Source organism: Bombina bombina, chromosome 10 (genome assembly GCF_027579735.1).
Source record: "Bombina bombina isolate aBomBom1 chromosome 10, aBomBom1.pri, whole genome shotgun sequence".
In the NCBI taxonomy this organism is placed as follows: Eukaryota; Metazoa; Chordata; class Amphibia; order Anura; family Bombinatoridae; genus Bombina; species Bombina bombina.
The window spans coordinates 180,282,677-180,303,312 of NC_069508.1; the positions used below are offsets into that span (position 1 = coordinate 180,282,677).

General features: G+C 37.3%; 1 protein-coding gene across 2 annotated transcripts in view; it reads right to left on the reverse strand.

The window, feature by feature from the left end:
- Window positions 1–14,983: 14,983 nt before the first annotated feature.
- Window positions 14,984–20,636, reverse strand: part of EIF2B3 (eukaryotic translation initiation factor 2B subunit gamma) — an 89,696-nt gene continuing 84,043 nt past the window's right edge. For both annotated transcript variants that reach the window (XM_053693555.1, XM_053693554.1), the window contains exon 12: window positions 14,984–16,979. In XM_053693555.1, coding sequence (XP_053549530.1) covers window positions 16,927–16,979 — 53 coding nt within the window. In that variant the 3' untranslated portion in view covers window positions 14,984–16,926. The remainder of the gene's footprint in view (window positions 16,980–20,636) is intronic.

Consider the following 20,636-nt stretch of genomic DNA (forward strand, 5'->3'; position numbering starts at 1 on the left):
CCCCCTCATATATATATGTAATTAGTACAGTGCACTAACTGCCCCTCATATATAAATATGTCATTAGTACAGTGCACTAACTGCCCCCTCATATATAAATATGTGATTAGTACAGTACACTAACTGCCCCTCATATATAAATATGTAATTAGTACAGTGCACTAACTGCCCCCTCATATATAAATATGTCATTAGTACAGTGCACTGACTGCCCCATCATATATAAATATGTAATTAGTACAGTGCAATAACTGCCCCATCATATATAAATATGTAATTAGTACAGTGCACTAACTGCCCCCTCATATATATATATATATATATATATATATATATATATATATATATATATATATATATATATATATATATATATATGTCATTAGTACAGTGCACTAACTGCCCCCTCATATATAAATATGTCATTAGTACAGTGCAATAACTGCCCCCTCATATATAAATATGTAATTAGTACAGTGCACTAACTGCCCCCTCATATATAAATATGTAATTAGTACAGTGCACTAACTGCCCCTCATATATAAATATGTCATTAGTACAGTGCACTAACTGCCCCCTCATATATAAATATGTGATTAGTACAGTGCACTAACTGCCCCTCATATATAAATATGTAATTAGTACAGTGCACTAACTGCCCCCTCATATATAAATATGTCATTAGTACAGTGCACTAACTGCCCCATCATATATAAATATGTAATTAGTACAGTGCACTAACTGCCCCCTCATATATATATATATGTCATTAGTACAGTGCACTAACTGTCCCCTCATATATAAATATGTCATTAGTACAGTGCAATAACTGCCCCATCATATATAAATATGTAATTAGTACAGTGCAATAACTGCCCCATCATATATAAATATGTAATTAGTACAGTGCACTAACTGCCCCCTCATATATATATATATGTCATTAGTACAGTGCACTAACTGCCCCCTCATATATAAATATGTCATTAGTACAGTGCAATAACTGCCCCCTCATATATAAATATGTAATTAGTACAGTGCACTAACTGCCCCCTCATATATAAATATGTAATTAGTACAGTGCACTAACTGCCCCTCATATATAAATATGTAATTAGTACAGTGCACTAACTGCCCCCTCATATATAAATATGTCATTAGTACAGTGCACTAACTGCCCCATCATATATAAATATGTAATTAGTACAGTGCAATAACTGCCCCATCATATATAAATATGTAATTAGTACAGTGCACTAACTGCCCCTCATATATATATATATATATATATATATATATATATATGTAATTAGTACAGTGCACTAACTGCCCCCTCATATATAAATATATGTCATTAGTACAGTGCACTAACTGCCCCCTCATATATAAATATGTCATTAGTACAGTGCACTAACTGCCCCCTCATATATAAATATGTCATTAGTACAGTGCACTAACTGCCCCCTCATATATAAATATGTCATTAGTACAGTGCAATAACTGCCCCCTCATATATAAATATGTAATTAGTACAGTGCACTAACTGCCCCCTCATATATAAATATGTAATTAGTACAGTGCACTAACTGCCCCTCATATATAAATATGTCATTAGTACAGTGCACTAACTGCCCCCTCATATATAAATATGTGATTAGTACAGTGCACTAACTGCCCCTCATATATAAATATGTAATTAGTACAGTGCACTAACTGCCCCCTCATATATAAATATGTCATTAGTACAGTGCACTAACTGCCCCATCATATATAAATATGTAATTAGTACAGTGCAATAACTGCCCCATCATATATAAATATGTAATTAGTACAGTGCACTAACTGCCCCCTCATATATATATATATGTCATTAGTACAGTGCACTAACTGTCCCCTCATATATAAATATGTCATTAGTACAGTGCACTAACTGCCCCCTCATATATAAATATGTAATTAGTACAGTGCACTAACTGCCCCTCATATATAAATATGTAATTAGTACAGTGCACTAACTGCCCCCTCATATATAAATATGTCATTAGTACAGTGCACTAACTGCCCCATCATATATAAATATGTAATTAGTACAGTGCAATAACTGCCCCATCATATATAAATATGTAATTAGTACAGTGCACTAACTGCCCCTCATATATATATATATATATATATATATATATATATATGTAATTAGTACAGTGCACTAACTGCCCCCTCATATATAAATATATGTCATTAGTACAGTGCACTAACTGCCCCCTCATATATAAATATGTCATTAGTACAGTGCACTAACTGCCCCCTCATATATAAATATGTCATTAGTACAGTGCACTAACTGCCCCCTCATATATAAATATGTCATTAGTACAGTGCAATAACTGCCCCCTCATATATAAATATGTAATTAGTACAGTGCACTAACTGCCCCCTCATATATAAATATGTAATTAGTACAGTGCACTAACTGCCCCTCATATATAAATATGTCATTAGTACAGTGCACTAACTGCCCCTCATATATAAATATGTGATTAGTACAGTGCACTAACTGCCCCTCATATATAAATATGTAATTAGTACAGTGCACTAACTGCCCCCTCATATATAAATATGTCATTAGTACAGTGCACTAACTGCCCCATCATATATAAATATGTAATTAGTACAGTGCAATAACTGCCCCATCATATATAAATATGTAATTAGTACAGTGCACTAACTGCCCCCTCATATATATATATATGTCATTAGTACAGTGCACTAACTGTCCCCTCATATATAAATATGTCATTAGTACAGTGCAATAACTGCCCCATCATATATAAATATGTAATTAGTACAGTGCAATAACTGCCCCATCATATATAAATATGTAATTAGTACAGTGCACTAACTGCCCCCTCATATATATATATATATGTCATTAGTACAGTGCACTAACTGCCCCCTCATATATAAATATGTCATTAGTACAGTGCAATAACTGCCCCCTCATATATAAATATGTAATTAGTACAGTGCACTAACTGCCCCCTCATATATAAATATGTAATTAGTACAGTGCACTAACTGCCCCTCATATATAAATATGTAATTAGTACAGTGCACTAACTGCCCCCTCATATATAAATATGTCATTAGTACAGTGCACTAACTGCCCCATCATATATAAATATGTAATTAGTACAGTGCAATAACTGCCCCATCATATATAAATATGTAATTAGTACAGTGCACTAACTGCCCCTCATATATATATATATATATATATATATATATATATATATGTAATTAGTACAGTGCACTAACTGCCCCCTCATATATATATATGTCATTAGTACAGTGCACTAACTGCCCCCTCATATATAAATATGTCATTAGTACAGTGCACTAACTGCCCCCTCATATATAAATATGTCATTAGTACAGTGCAATAACTGCCCCCTCATATATAAATATGTAATTAGTACAGTGCAATAACTGCCCCATCATATATAAATATGTCATTAGTACAGTGCACTAACTGCCCCTCATATATAAATATGTAATTAGTACAGTGCACTAACTGCCCCCTCATATATAAATATGTAATTAGTACAGTGCAATAACTGCCCCCTCATATATAAATATGTAATTAGTACAGTGCAATAACTGCCCCCTCATATATAAATATGTAATTAGTACAGTGCACTAACTGCCCCCTCATATATAAATATGTCATTAGTACAGTGCACTAACTGCCCCCTCATATATAAATATGTAATTAGTACAGTGCACTAACTGCCCCATCATATATAAATATGTCATTAGTACAGTGCACTAACTGCCCCCTCATATATAAATATGTCATTAGTACAGTGCACTAACTGCCCCCTCATATATAAATATGTCATTAGTACAGTGCACTAACTGCCCCCTCATATATAAATATGTCATTAGTACAGTGCACTAACTGCCCCCTCATATATAAATATGTCATTAGTACAGTGCACTAACTGCCCCATCATATATAAATATGTCATTAGTACAGTGCACTAACTGCCCCCTCATATATAAATATGTCATTAGTACAGTGCACTAACTGCCCCCTCATATATAAATATGTCATTAGTACAGTGCACTAACTGCCCCCTCATATATAAACATGTCATTAGTACAGTGCACTAACTGCCCCCTCATATATAAATATGTCATTAGTACAGTGCAATAACTGCCCCCTCATATATAAATATGTAATTAGTACAGTGCAATAACTGCCCCCTCATATATAAATATGTAATTAGTACAGTGCAATAACTGCCCCCTCATATATAAATATGTTATTAGTACAGTGCACTAACTGCCCCCTCATATATAAATATGTCATTAGTACAGTGCACTAACTGCCCCCTCATATATATATATGTAATTAGTACAGTGCACTAACTGCCCCCTCATATATAAATATGTCATTAGTACAGTGCACTAACTGCCCCTCATATATAAATATGTAATTAGTACAGTGCACTAACTGCCCCCTCATATATAAATATGTCATTAGTACAGTGCACTAACTGCCCCATCATATATAAATATGTAATTAGTACAGTGCAATAACTGCCCCATCATATATAAATATGTAATTAGTACAGTGCACTAACTGCCCCCTCATATATATATATATATATATATATGTCATTAGTACAGTGCACTAACTGCCCCCTCATATATAAATATGTCATTAGTACAGTGCAATAACTGCCCCCTCATATATAAATATGTAATTAGTACAGTGCACTAACTGCCCCCTCATATATAAATATGTAATTAGTACAGTGCACTAACTGGCCCTCATATATAAATATGTTATTAGTACAGTGCACTAACTGCCCCCTCATATATAAATATGTCATTAGTACAGTGCACTAACTGCCCCATCATATATAAATATGTAATTAGTACAGTGCAATAACTGCCCCATCATATATAAATATGTAATTAGTACAGTGCACTAACTGCCCCTCATATATATATATATGTAATTAGTACAGTGCACTAACTGCCCCCTCATATATATATATATATATGTCATTAGTACAGTGCACTAACTGCCCCCTCATATATAAATATGTCTTTAGTACAGTGCACTAACTGCCCCCTCATATATAAATATGTCATTAGTACAGTGCAATAACTGCCCCCTCATATATAAATATGTCATTAGTACAGTGCAATAACTGCCCCATCATATATAAATATGTCATTAGTACAGTGCACTAACTGCCCCTCATATATAAATATGTAATTAGTACAGTGCACTAACTGCCCCCTCATATATAAATATGTAATTAGTACAGTGCAATAACTGCCCCCTCATATATAAATATGTAATTAGTACAGTGCACTAACTGCCCCCTCATATATAAATATGTCATTAGTACAGTGCAATAACTGCCCCCTCATATATAAATATGTAATTAGTACAGTGCACTAACTGCCCCATCATATATAAATATGTCATTAGTACAGTGCACTAACTGCCCCATCATATATAAATATGTCATTAGTACAGTGCACTAACTGCCCCCTCATATATAAATATGTCATTAGTACAGTGCACTAACTGCCCCCTCATATATAAATATGTCATTAGTACAGTGCACTAACTGCCCCCTCATATATAAATATGTCATTAGTACAGTGCACTAACTGCCCCCTCATATATAAATATGTCATTAGTACAGTGCACTAACTGCCCCATCATATATAAATATGTCATTAGTACAGTGCACTAACTGCCCCCTCATATATAAATATGTCATTAGTACAGTGCACTAACTGCCCCCTCATATATAAATATGTCATTAGTACAGTGCACTAACTGCCCACTCATATATAAATATGTCATTAGTACAGTGCACTAACTGCCCCCTCATATATAAATATGTAATTAGTACAGTGCACTAACTGCCCCCTCATATATAAATATGTCATTAGTACAGTGCAATAACTGCCCCCTCATATATAAATATGTAATTAGTACAGTGCACTAACTGCCCCTCATATATAAATATGTAATTAGTACAGTGCACTAACTGCCCCCTCATATATAAATATGTAATTAGTACAGTGCACTAACTGCCCCCTCATATATAAATATGTAATTAGTACAGTGCACTAACTGCCCCCTCATATATAAATATGTAATTAGTACAGTGCACTAACTGCCCCCTCATATATAAATATGTAATTAGTACAGTGCACTAACTGCCCCCTCATATATAAATATGTCATTAGTACAGTGCACTAACTGCCCCATCATATATAAATATGTAATTAGTACAGTGCACTAACTGCCCCTCATATATAAATATGTAATTAGTACAGTGCACTAACTGCCCCCTCATATATAAATATGTAATTAGTACAGTGCACTAACTGCCCCCTCATATATAAATATGTAATTAGTACAGTGCAATAACTGCCCCCTCATATATAAATATGTCATTAGTACAGTGCACTAACTGCCCCATCATATATAAATATGTAATTAGTACAGTGCACTAACTGCCCCTCATATATAAATATGTAATTAGTACAGTGCACTAACTGCCCCCTCATATATAAATATGTAATTAGTACAGTGCACTAACTGCCCCCTCATATATATGTCATTAGTACAGTGCAATAACTGCCCCCTCATATATAAATATGTAATTGGAACAGCGCAAACAAAATGTTCTGAGAAGTGTTACCATTTAATTTACATCTGGCTTCTGATTGGCTTATCTCAGGATCCTGCTAGAATGTTTAATCGATTCTGGGAATAGAAATTTTCTTGGCTTTTCTGTTTTGTTTCTAAAGCAAATCAGGACTAGAGCTTACTACATACAATAGAGCACATTACACACAGGGTTATGGCTCGTGCCCTAGACTTCCCTAATGTATTGCTCAGGGACATCAAACAGTGCAATTCAACCATTTTAAAGGGACGTGTTAATCAGCATTTTTTATCCCTGATGCAACTGTAAGAGGAGACTGAATAACAGCATTATACGTATAGAACACAAGACACGTGCACACTCTTAAGACTACCTCAGTATGCTTTCATTGAAAGGAGCTTGATACCAAAAGAAAGATGTAAATGTGATGACAAAAGTAAATTTGAAAGTTTTATTTTTTCTTTACGTTGTGCACTTTATGTAAATCATTAAAAAACAATTCACTTAGATGTGCTGGAAAACAGGTGCCGCATGCCTGCCACGAAGCACTCCAGGCCACTGCCTACTTTGCATAGTGGATAATCTTTGCTGTGATCAAATTGTCTGATTTGTATATTATTTTTTTCTAGCAAATAAATGGACACAAAATGTAAATCGTTCTTTAATGAGACAGTCAACACCAGAATTTAGTTGTTTAAAGAGATAGCTAATCCCTTTATTACCCATTCTACAATTTAGCATAACGAGCACTGTTATATTAATATACTTTTTACCTCTGTGATTACCTTGTATCTAAGCATCTTCTGACCGCCCCCTGATCACATGACATTTTATTTATTATCTATTGATTTGCATTGTAGCCAATTAGTGCAGTGTCTGCCACAACCCACGGGTGTGCTCACAATGTTATCTATATGGTTTACCTGAACTAGCTCTCCCCTGTTGTGAAAAGCAAATACAAAAGCATGTGATTAGAGGTGGCCTTCAATGGCTTAGAAATTATCATATGAGCCTTTCTAGGTTTAGCTTTCAACTAAGAATACCAAGAGAACAAAGCAAAATTGGTGATAAAAGTAAATTGGAAAGTTGTTTAAAATTGCATGCCCTATTTGAAACATTTTGGACTTGACTGTCCCTTTAAAGTCATTGCTTCAAATTTTAATTTCCACTTTTGTGCCCGTTTAAATACTGTTTTTTTTGCAAATTCTCTTTTAACAAATGCCACCCCACCCAGTGTCATGTGATGTCACCACAAGGCAAGTGACAAATGTACTGAACATCGGGAGAGTGTGGCAGGTGGTGCACAATGTATGTCACATGCCAGACTTCAAAATACACATAGAAAGTGAGAAATATGGCAGCAACTCTTAAGTAGCATTAAAATGTCATTATTCCTAACATAATTTATTTTTCTAGCCAACTGTGCTAAATTTAGCAGCTACAAGGACTAAACTCTGAGAATCATGAAAATGTTGTGTTCTTTAAGTGACCTTAAACACTGAGATTATAAAATGTATAATGTATTTGCAGTAAAAACAAAACCTTTGCAATATACGTTATTTATTTTTCCCCTTTTCATGTAATTTAAGTCTAAAAGTTGTTCCCCCCCCCCATTCTGAGGATTGGAAGTGCACATGCCCGATTTCACTTGCATAACCATGCTACATATATCTTCCTAATTTGCCTCAGCAGGGTTGATATGATAAGGAATTACAAAATAGCGGAGATTTTGCTAACAAACAGTGGCTAGCTGTGTTAAGTCCAGAAACGATTACAGAGTGGCTTCTCCAAATAAGGCAAGTGCAGCAAACAAGATGTTAATTCATTCACAAATATTGGAAGACTGCAGAAAAATCTTGTGATTACATAATGTTGAGTGTTCCTTTAAAGCAGGGATGGGGAACCTTGGCCCTCCAGATGTTTCAGAACTACATTTCCCATGATGCTCAACTGGACTTCAGAGTGCCAAAATTGCATGTTCTATCTGAATCGCGAAATAATAAAATTGGGTTTCATATCCCTTTAAATGCACATAGGTGAATCACATCTTAGAATAGAAACATATTTTCAATACACATGTATTGGAAAAAATGCTTCTAGTAAAATATATCACTGTTTTCTCTGCACGCGCAGCATAGCTAGATATTCTCAGTGCAGCAGCATTTTATATAATGCAGCTGCTCAGAGCACCAGTGGGGCTTGTATCATATCAGCAATTAACAAATTGAGTCATTACCAGATGGTACAAGCGCCTTAGGCTCTTTGAACAAGTGCTGTGTTTGAAATGCTGGTGCACTGTGCATACTTAAATACACTTTTGAAACAGCTATAGCTTTTACTAGAAGCGTTTTTGCTAATACATTTATATTGCAAAAAATGCTTCTTCTCAAAACTGAAATCCATCCATTTAATTTTTTTTAATGGAATGTCCCTTTCAAACGTGTGTATGTGCCAATATATTAATAATCTGCTCTGCATCCTGCTGATATTATCACTGCTCAGTGAGCGCTAATGAATATATAGTGCTTATGACAACAATTGTGTATACAAAAGCAGTCAGGGATCAATTATGAGAGTTTATAGAGCTGGTTGCACATCCCATCGGCAAAAAAGGGTTAAACGACAAAGTCGTGCCACCCAGGATTAGTTCTAATAATGTATTACGTCCTTCCTTTGTCACTCTGATGAATGGCCCTTTAAGATTTTTTTTTTTAGGTCTTTTGTTAATGCATTTTTTTTTTTAATAGAAGAATAGAGAGGAGGGAGAGCGGAGGGGGAAGCAGGTGGCAAGACAGTCTATTTGGGCTGCCGACAATCTTTTATTAGTTCCAGCAGAGAAATGTGCCAGTAGGGGAATTTTCTTTAAAAAGTTACAAAATAATCCGGGCAATGTTTGCTAACAAGGAACAGATATAATCTTCTTACCAGCTAGCGCCCACCCCTTGCAAGCTCCGCTCATAGGTAGAACCACATCCTAAATACACATTATATGTAACAGCATCTGCGCGCCCTCGCAGGCAGCAGTGATTATTTATTGTCATTTACGTTTTCATGAGTATTGAAATAGACACACGGTACAACAACACTAAAAGTAACTGATATGTAAACTAAAGATAACCGATTCTAAGGTGGCTGCAACACATGCCTTCTAATAATTAATAAACAAGTAAACACAGATATTATGATGTTAAATAAAAAAGCAGCAAATCAGTATCAAAGCAACATGCAGAACCCCTATATAGATGGGGGGGGGAGATACGCAATTAGAAAAAAAAAGTTAATTTGAAACCAAAACTCTGTCCTTTTCACGATTCTGGGTCTTCCTATAATAAGTTGCTATTTTAAAGGGATATGAAACCCCAAGAAATTATTTTGTGATTCAGACAGAACATATTTATAAAAAGTTTCCAATTTACTTCTATTATCAAATTTGCTTTATTCCTGTTATATTAATTGTTGAACAGATACCTAGGTAGGCATCTGGTGCTCTACATGGCAGGAACTAGTGCTGCCACCCAGTGCTCTTGCAAATGGATAACATTCTAGCAAAACTGCTGCCATATAGTGCTCCAGAAATGGGCCGGCTCCTAAGCTTATGTCCCTGCTTTTCAACAAAAGATACCAGGAGAACAAAGACACATTGATAATAGAAGTAAATTAGAAAGTTGTTCTAGAGATTGTTCATAAAAAAACATTACCAAGTACAATGGTATTAAAATACTGAAACAGCAGATCTCTTATTCAATCTGTTCCTCCAGCAGTTTCCTATCCAAGGCAAATGTCCTGATGCTGAAATTTAACCAGGGACTGTCCTAACCCATACATTATAACACTGTGGCCCCACCCATCTCTTTTTTCTGTTGGTCATTATTGTTAAAACATATTTTTGCTCCCCCTTCCAGACAATCACTGCCAAAATAACTGCATGCTGTATCTGAATCGTTAAAATATATTTTTGACTTAATTGTCCCTTTAAAGGCACAATTCATCCAAAGTGATGGATAAGTGGTCACTACAATTGTGGGAGATCCAAGGTGGAAAAAGGCCAAAGCAAAAGATAAAGTTAATAATGTAAAACAAGTATTATATTCATTGCACGCATAAGACCCCTCATTAGACATAGATACATTTTATGGTGCGTTTTGCACTCCAGTATGTGCATTCTCGAGAAATGTGCAAAACAAGTCCAGCACCTGTGTGCCTTCTGCACAACCACCAAAAAGCAACTGTAATACATCAAAAAGGTAGCAGCACTCCCTTATTCAATCTCAATATCTTTATTAGGTTCAAAAATGTTCACAGAAAACACATTTCGGCCAATGGCCCTTAATCATGTTGTTGATGCATGATTAAGGGCTGTTGTGGAATAGTACCTTCTTTGAATGTTTTTTGGAATTAATAAAGATATGAAGCCTGAATAAGGGAGTGCTCCTACCTTTTTTTTATTTATTTCACAACAAATGTGTCAAGAAATTGATGCACACTATGGATTTGTTTTAATGGTAACAAATACATGATGAACTTTTTTCTGTTGCCTTGGGCTTTTTAGATGTTATGCAGTTCTAGTGAGCATTTATTCTCAGGTTGGATGGTGAATTAACATCAGCTTGGATCGGGACTGAAGGCAGCCAATGTGAAGGAGGCTTGAGGAATCTAAGACCAATACAGCAAAGGCCCACTCTGCCCATGACTTCTGTATTCATCAAATGTGCAATACTATGCAATATAATTGGCATTATTTGTACAAGTAGCACAGGCTTACACAGACCTACACACACACATCTCATAGATGACAGAAATTAGCCAAATGAAGCTTTTCCTGAACCTTACACAGAGGAAGGTATTGGAGAAGTGCTGGCAAAAACCTCCTTTGTCTTAAAGGGACAGTCTACTCCAGAATTTTCATTGTTTAAAAAGATAAATAATCCCTTTATTACCCATTCCCCAGTTTTGCATAACCAATACGGTTATATTAATATACTATTTTACCTCTGTGATTACATTGTATCTAAGCCTCTGCAGACTGACCACTTATTTCAGTTCTTTTGACAGGCTTGCATTATAGCTAATCAGTGCTGACTCCATGGGAGTGAGCTCAATGTTATCTATACAGCACACATGAAATAGAGCTGCCCAGCAGTAAAAATCTGTCAAAATGCACTGAGATAAGAGGCGGCCTTCAAGGGCTTAGAAATTAGCATATGAGCCTACATAGCTTTCAACAAAGAATACCAAGAAAACTGAGCAAATCTGATGATAAAAGTAAATTGGAAAGTTGTTTAGAATTGCATGTCCTATCTGAATCATGAAAGTTTAATTTTGACTAGACTGTCTCTTTAAAGGGACAATATATACTTTGTAATTACTATATAATAGTGAGCTTGTTGCAATTGTTTTTCAACAGTTAAACTCTACCCACTATTTACCTTATTTGGAGGAGCCAATCTGGGCTTGAGTCTGGAGACAAGGCCAGTCATGGTCATGATGCTATAAAAAAAATTGCTGTTACCAGTTAAATCAGTTTAGGGAATTATATGTAGCATGGTTAGCCTTGACAATTGAGCAGGATATTTTTTAAGTTCTGAGAATTAGAAAATCCATACTTTTCAGAGCTAAATTACACAAAATTATTAAGGTGTTTACTGTCTCTTTAAATTGTTTGTTTATCTGCTGCTTTCAAGAGGAGGCATTTTAATATGCATTATTTTTATTGTTTTAAATAGGTCTCTGTCCTAAAATATAAACATTTTTGTCCTTATGCTTTTCCAGCATATCACTTGCTTATAAGTCAAGAAGTTTCTATCACAGTTATGTGCTCCCTTTTACATAAAAAATACAAACTTTTATTCATAATGTATATAATGCATTTGTTGAGTTAAATGTCCCTTTTACAAAACATGTATATAATCATTTAATCTAGAGAATGATTTTACTAAATACATTTTCAGGAACTTCTGTTTGCCTTTTTCGCTGGTCAGTAGTTCTACCCTTTTTCTTTCAGACATCAGAGCAGTTTTTTGCAGGTAGCTGTAATTAGAACTAAATCAACAAGTGAATTATCATGCTCACACTTCACACAGCTGCACAGTCAAGAAATCTCTAAGATGGAAAAACAAGGGTGTGACCATCAGATGGACGGAAAGCTAGTGAGCCAGGAACCACATACACATTTCATACTGTAAGCAACAGCCAGGTATAATTATTATTTCAGATGATTTATAGGTAGGCAAGCAATGAGGATAACAAGATTGTAACAGCAGATCAGGGTGGTCATGTCAGTTCATAGACCACCAGCAAGACCTCCCATTGAGTAATGTGTACAGTGCTGGAGACCCTCTTGCCCTAGAAATGTAAATAGAGACAGTAAAACTAAATTTGTCCATGGTCTCCAGTAAGGGGGGGGGGGGGGACATAGACTCAGGCCAATTCTGGACCTTTGCTGCCTTATTAAATATGAAATGTAGAATTTTTTTCAGTAATTTGTGGAATTCTAGTGAATACTTTAAGTGTACTTTACTAGGTAAGCTTCCTTATTGTATCCTTTTAAATCTATAAAAGGAACATTATAGTGAGAAAATGTCATGTTCTGATTTGAAAGAGAATGCGATTTTAGCACTAGCGACCCTGCAACCCAAAAAAGGGGTTAAACACTGATACAGTACAGCTTGGGAGCCACAGAGAACTGCTGGTTCATAGCAGAAACTAGTGATAACATAATCAGCAGCGGTGGTCAGTGGTCACACACATAGTTAAAGTCCTGCTTTAGAATACAGCCTATGTACAAGTAGATCATAGTGACATAACTACCATCCTACAAGTCTAGGGATCCCTGTATTAATATACTTGTGTGATTTATATATAATCTGGATTGATCAGAACACATCTTATAACACACAGCAAGAATCATGGACAGACTAGATTAGTTGAGGGGTTCTGATCAGCAGTCAAGCTCCATGTTTTATCATTTGACCGATTCCTCTCCACTTCTCAGCGACAATGAACAAATAAACTGCCACAGGACGCTCATCCCATAGTTTTAATCTGGCACAGACCACCCACACTCACTGTATTACTCTACCTTACTTAAAAACACTGACAAATATTAACACAACTCACTGCTTCCTTGCCAGAGGGGATCCCAGATGTGTTATTGCAATAATGAAGATAAATAAGTGCATTTGCACCTTGGCGGATTTCTAAAGGTGCATGTCATAGGAGATCAATATACAAACATAGGAAATAAAACACACACACAATAAATGAACAATTAGGTTGCCCTCTGTCCTGTCTTTTTTCCCCTCCTGTTCCCTGCACCCTCCCAATTTGTAACTCGTTGGGTGGTCTCCCCCCCCCCCCACCTTTTCTTCCTCAAACACAATTAACCATTTAAACCTAACAGAAAGCACTGATTACATTGTGTCATCCCTTGGAGGAAGTGGGGGAGGAGGCAGATAGCGAGAGACAGAGGAGGGGGCCTGAGTGATAGAGATGAGAGAGGGTGTGAGAGAGGTGACAGGCAAACAAGAGAACAGAGCTTCCGTTTAACCAAAACAATAATGCAGCGAGAGGAAAAGTAAAAGATACGTTCAAAATTACCTGTCTCATCTGTTACTTCAAACTGCACGTTTTCTTAAGATTTGAGAAATTGGGGTATATTTATTAATGTGCGAGTGGACATGATACGAGCATACGCTCTCTGCATTTATCATTGCACCAGCAGTTCTTGTGAACTGCTGGCGCAATGCCGCCCCCTAGCAGGAGGTGTTAATCAACCCGATCATATTCGATCGGGTTGATTTCTGTCTGCGGCCTTAGAGCAGGCGCACAAGTTATGGCGCAGCGGTCTTCTGTTTCTGGCGAGCCGGGAGATAAATCGGCCCCATTGTTTCTCCTTTTCATGAAAGTATACTGAAGTAGGACCAAGATGGGCACCCGCCCAGGGCCCCACACTTTCAGGGGTGAGAGTATGAGAAGGTGCAATGTATATCCTGTATTTTGTTTGTGAAGAAGTGTTTATATATATACTGTTATTCTTATATATAGGTAACAGGGGTGGGCCATACAGGGTGCAGGGCATACAGGGGAAGGCGAAAAATAGCGCTGGGCTGTGGGGTCCCGCAAATTTGACCTACCCAGGGCCCCGCAAATGCTAAAGGTGCCCTTGCCCAAGAGCATGCATGTGTCTAAAGATTATATGGCAGCAATATGCCTACCTGAATATGCTCATATGGAAAGGAACTGTGTTTCAGCAGAGAAGACTGAGAGATAGAGGTAGATTTGATAACCAAAGGAAATAAAACTTTTATTTTTTTATTTCATGCTCTATGCAAATCATGGAAGTTTGATGTTGATGTTCACGCCCCTTTAAGAAATGTAGAATTCTTGCAGAATGCATCAGTGGAATCAGGGCAAGATCATTAATATTTTTGTCTTTAATATAATGGCAGCAAATCTATAAAACATATTCTTGCTTAAAGGGGCACTCAAGTCAAAATTAAACTTTCATGATTCAGATAGAGCAGCAATGTTAAACAACTTTCCAATTTACTTCCATTAACCAACTGTGCACAGTCTTTTTATATTTACACTTTTTGAGTCACCAGCTCCTACTGAGCATGTGCAAGAATTCACAGAATATACGTATATGCATTTGTGATTGGCTGATGGTTGTCACATGATACAGGAGTGGAAATAGACATACTACTCATCTGAAATTTAGACTAAGTGCTTACCATTGTCTTTTTAGTGTGCATTTGGTTATTATACAAATCTACAGGCCGAGAAGTATTGAATACAAGTTTATATTCTATGCGTTGTGTGTTTATCAAAAAAACAAGATCAAATCCTAAAAAACTATCAGCCAGGAATGGATTCTGCACAAATACATGATACCCAAATACTCTGTTCTCTCTAAAAGAAAATGCTTCTTTGGATTTTTTTTTCTTTCTTTAGTTGATCTTCTTGTGAATAAAACAGATTTTTCTATGGGAACTGTCCATATCAGCCAATGAGAAGAGTACAAGGACTTAGTTTTACACAAACATGCAATTTTGTTTAGTTTCACTTAAAGGGACAGGAATCCCACAATTTTTGTTTCATGATTCAGATAGCGCATGCAATTTTAAACAGCTTTCTAATTTACTTCTGTTACTAAATTTTCTTCGTTCTTTTGTATCATTTTGTTAAAAAGCAGCAGGGATGTAAACTCAGGAACATGCATGTGTCTGGAGCACTATATAGCAGCAGTAACAGAAAAAAAATGAGTAGCATGTCCATTCCAATATGAAAAATTAACATTTACCTGATGCTTATAGGATTTTAACATGCTTTTAAACATTTTTTTGTTGGTTCAATTTAAAATAAAGGATTTTTTTTTTAAATTTACTTCTGTTATCTAATTTGCTTAGTTCTCTTGGCATCCTTTATTGAAAAACACGCATTATTGGCTTACTGATGCGTTTACATAGCCCCCGGTAGTGCATTGCTGTTCCTTCAACAAAGGATACCAGGAAATTGAAGTAAAATTGATAATAGAAGTAAAGTTTCATGTAAATGAGTTAAGGATTTAAAGGGAAATATGTAAATCTAATCACAGAAGTATTTATGTTATATTTCTCTTATATTACACGATTTATCTAAACCATGAAAGTTTCTTTAAAGGGACACTGTACACTAGATTTTTCTTTGCATAAATGTTTCGTAGTTTATGTAACAATGTACAGTTTTGCTTATTTTTTAATAACATTGTGCTGATTTTCAGACTCCTGACCAAGCCCCCAAGTGTCAGATGTATACGTACGTTTACAGATTACTGCATCTCCTGTTTCTGCTGGATTTTTAGATTAGTATCTTTGCATATTCTTCTTTATAGTAGTGTCTATTACATGCAGTTATTGGAAGATTGGTGTATACTGTCCCTTACACGTCCCATCAAACTGTCACTAATCTCATAAACTGAGATCAGTTATATACCATTTTATTGCACAGTTATACTCTCTGCAGTCACACACAAAGTAATAACTAGTAATCAGTTACTTCCCTAAGGGTACAATGGATGTATATTGAAATACAATAAATAAAAATAGTTTGATTTCATTTATGCCCCCCCAGCAACACCTTTGTTTAATTCCTTTTACTGCCACATAGGCCTTTATTCATATATAAATAGGACAGGCAGCGTCTGGGGACACACGGTGTGCAAGCATCTACTCCAGTAATCTCAGATCTCCATCAGTTGCTCGGTCCCCATGATGATTTCGTTGACCCGTTTTGCTGTAGATAAAAGAGACTGCAAGTTACAACACCACTCAGAGGCCAGCACTAGGAGCACGTCATGTGACTTGCACAAGTATAGCGCTAGCAGAACAGCCTTAAAGTGTCAGTAAACCTCAAAAATAATGTTATATAATTCTGCACATTATATTAGCCTTATCTTTATAAAACCTAATATTCCCTTTGATTTTTTTTAAAAAATGACTGTTTTTCTGAGCGGGTTTGTTTTTATAACACAGCGCATCGGGCCAGCTGTCTAGTCACAGCCCGGCCCGACCGCGGGAATATTAGGTTTTAGAAAGATAAGGCTAATATAATGTTATATAATTCTGCACTATGTGCAGAATTATATAACATTATTTTTGAGGTTTACTGTCCCTTTAAGGACTCATAAAGAGAAGATTAAAAAAAAAGATCAAAAATTACTTTTTTTCCCTGTCTGTAAGTCACAATCTTCTCTGCCTGTGTCTGTTTTTTTTTTTGTGTGTTCTAAAATGCAAATAATAGTCTATATTTATTTAAAACAACAGAAATTGCCTATCTGATTACAGTACTGCATTATCTTTCTGATCTATGTATACAAAAGTATGATATAAAACTACCTTTATATATTGTATAAGCTGCATTATGACAAGTAAATATTGCCTAAATGACATAAGATATTGTTGTTTGCACTTTGTCCCATCCCCTCTACAAATTGCTCTATTTTACAGATGCAAATATTCCAAAATTCAGACTATTCTGAAAACATTTTCCGGTCCCAAGCAGTTTAGATAAAGGGTTTTCTACCTCTATTGATATTCTCTCTCTTTACATTTCTTTGATACCATTGAGCAATCTGACTCTATGGATGAGCTGTGCACAAACATGCATCAGTACAGTACTGTTATCAGAAAGGTAATATCTGTTGTTTTAAATAAATATAAACTATTATTTGCATTTTAGAACACAAAAACAAAATCAAAGACACAGACAGGCAGGGAAAAAGTCATTTTTGATCATTTTATTTTTTGAAAAAACAAATTATGCTTACTTGATCATTTTCTTTTCTTCTGACGGGAAGAGTCCACAGCTGCATTCATTACTTTTGGGAATACAGAACCTGGCCACCAGGAGGAGGCAAAGACACCCCAGCCAAAGGCTTAAATACCTCCCCCACTTCCCTCATCCCCCAGTCATTCTGCCAAGGGAACAAGGAACAGTAGGTGAAATATCAGGGTGAAAAAATGTTCCAGAAGAACAAAAAATTACAGCCGCCTCATAGATAAAAACACGGGCGGGAACTGTGGACTCCCATCAGAAGAAAAGAGAATTATCAGGTAAGCATAATTTATGTTTTTCTTCTTAAACGGGAAGAGTCCACAGCTGCATTCATTACTTTTGGGAAAACAATACCCAAGCTAGAGGACACTGAAAGCAAACAACGGGTGGGTACAAAAATGCGGCCCCTTCGAAAAGGCACCACAGCCTGAAATTACCCGACACCCTATAAAAATATAGACGACACGGGTGAAAACCAGAAGCCCAGGTAACTGCACAGTAGTTACACCGCCAGCAAAGCGAACTAGAGACCACTCAGTCCCAGAGTCTGTCGAGACCAAACAGCCTCCGAGGAGTCAGCCCCGCGGGTCACGACCAGTGTTCCCTCTAAGGCCAGTTTTGTGTGCGGCCCAGCAGTGAAACAGTTAATTAGCTAACCACACCCTGCAATTAGCAAACACTGCACAATGCAGATGGCAAGGTATGGTTCTCTTCTTAACTGTTTCACTGCTGGGCTGCACACAAAACTGTCCTTAGAGGGAACACTGGTCACGACTCCCATGAAGGTACCCAGCCATAAGCCAAGGACCGCTATCTGCCCCCAAAAAGGAGAACAGATTGCCAGGAAAAATCCAAAGGATCATTCCACATGGCTCAACAACATAGAACCACCCAAGGTTGTCTTACGATAGTAGCACCCAGGGAGACGAACTCCCTAGAAACACAAGGACCCAATAAATATAGAAGAGAAAGGAAGGGTCAACGAGGAGCAAAGCCCCCAAGTAGACCTCTGACCACTACTACAAACGGCATGCTACCGCGATTCAGGATAGGCATTGTGCACGGGTATGAGACCCCCTACACTGCTGTCTTCCCCAAAAAATGAGCACTTCTCCAGGAAAGAGGGCCCTCAGACCAACCCACATATATCAGAATCCAACATTTAGCACGAGTCCCATCAGGGTTCAAACCCTCAGCCTCCCGCGGCAGGAACGGTGCCAGACACTACATTGCATCTTCCTTTCCAGGATTATGAAAACGTAAGAAGGGAAAGACCGTTACAAGGCAGGAAAAACAAGGACCCACAGGTCACCCTATAAAACTGCTTTAGACAATGATATGTGTAGGACTTGCATTATGAAGAGTACATAGCCATAGCTAAATTTGAACTCTTGACCTTCAGCTTTCAGGAAACAAAGTTTACCCCTAAGCCATCGTGGGACACAATTAGATACTAAGGTAACTCCGAAGCAGGAGAACCCAACCCCCGCTCTAGAAGAGAATGGGTAAAACCACCCTACCATAGAGGCGAGAGCCCTCGGCCATATCGCCAACCCAGTTGAAAAACACCTGGAGTCTACAGGAACATCAAATGCGTCAGCAGACCAGTAGGGACCCGTCAGAAAGACCTAGAGCCTAAGACCGAACCGTCCACACCCATCTAGGGAGAGACATGGACCTAGGCCAGGGAGCTCGAAAAACAGAATCGATCAAAAAGATCTAACTTCCAGAGGAACCCTAAGCTGCCTCTTATGATTAGGAGCACACCATCTAAAGTCTGTAGACTTGGCGATCTAGCAACAGCCTCAAACCCAAGAGTCTGAAAGAGCTCCTGAACAGTTTAAGAATTCGGCACTCAGTGCACTTGGATCGCAAGGAAATCTTGTAGACAAGCGTTAACACGTGTTACACACACTAGCAAGGCAGCACCAATACCCGAAGATGAATGAGAACCCTAGACCTTGCTTGCCATCCCAAAGAGGTAGACGTAAGGCACCCTCCACGAAGCCCTAACAGAACATCGAGGATAAATGGTCAACTATCTGACCCCAGAAGGGCGACCGTCTGTAACCGACCTCGACTCTTCACTGATAAGCCCCAAGGCTAGAGTTGCACAAGGACACAAGGACGCAGAAACACGTCGAGACCGTGGTTAGACCAAGGGTAAAATATGGAAGAGTCAACAGTCAGAGATCCTTGTAGGATCGATCTTCCAAAAAGAAACCTCTATAACAGGGTAAAAGCTTGGGCCTCGCAGTTCCACACAGAAGACAGGGAACCCCTGCACACCACCTCTTAGAGTAACGAAACTTTGAGCAGAGGAAGGAGGACATGCCCGCACTTCCAAACCAGATGATCCACCCAAGGCGGGAAGGAAGGAGACCACCATAAGAAAATGTTTAATAGGCTAAAGAGTCAGCATCCGAAAGAACTTCGAGTGAAGCTGCAAATAGTTTGCCACTCCATACACCAGACCACATGGGTCACTCACATCTCCCAACTCCAAAGGAATGGAATTACGGTTCTGAGTCCCCAGGGAAGAACCATGATGATGTCTGCAAAAAACAGAACCGTATCCCAGGCAAGTAGCCCGAAACAGCCGACCATAGATCGGTA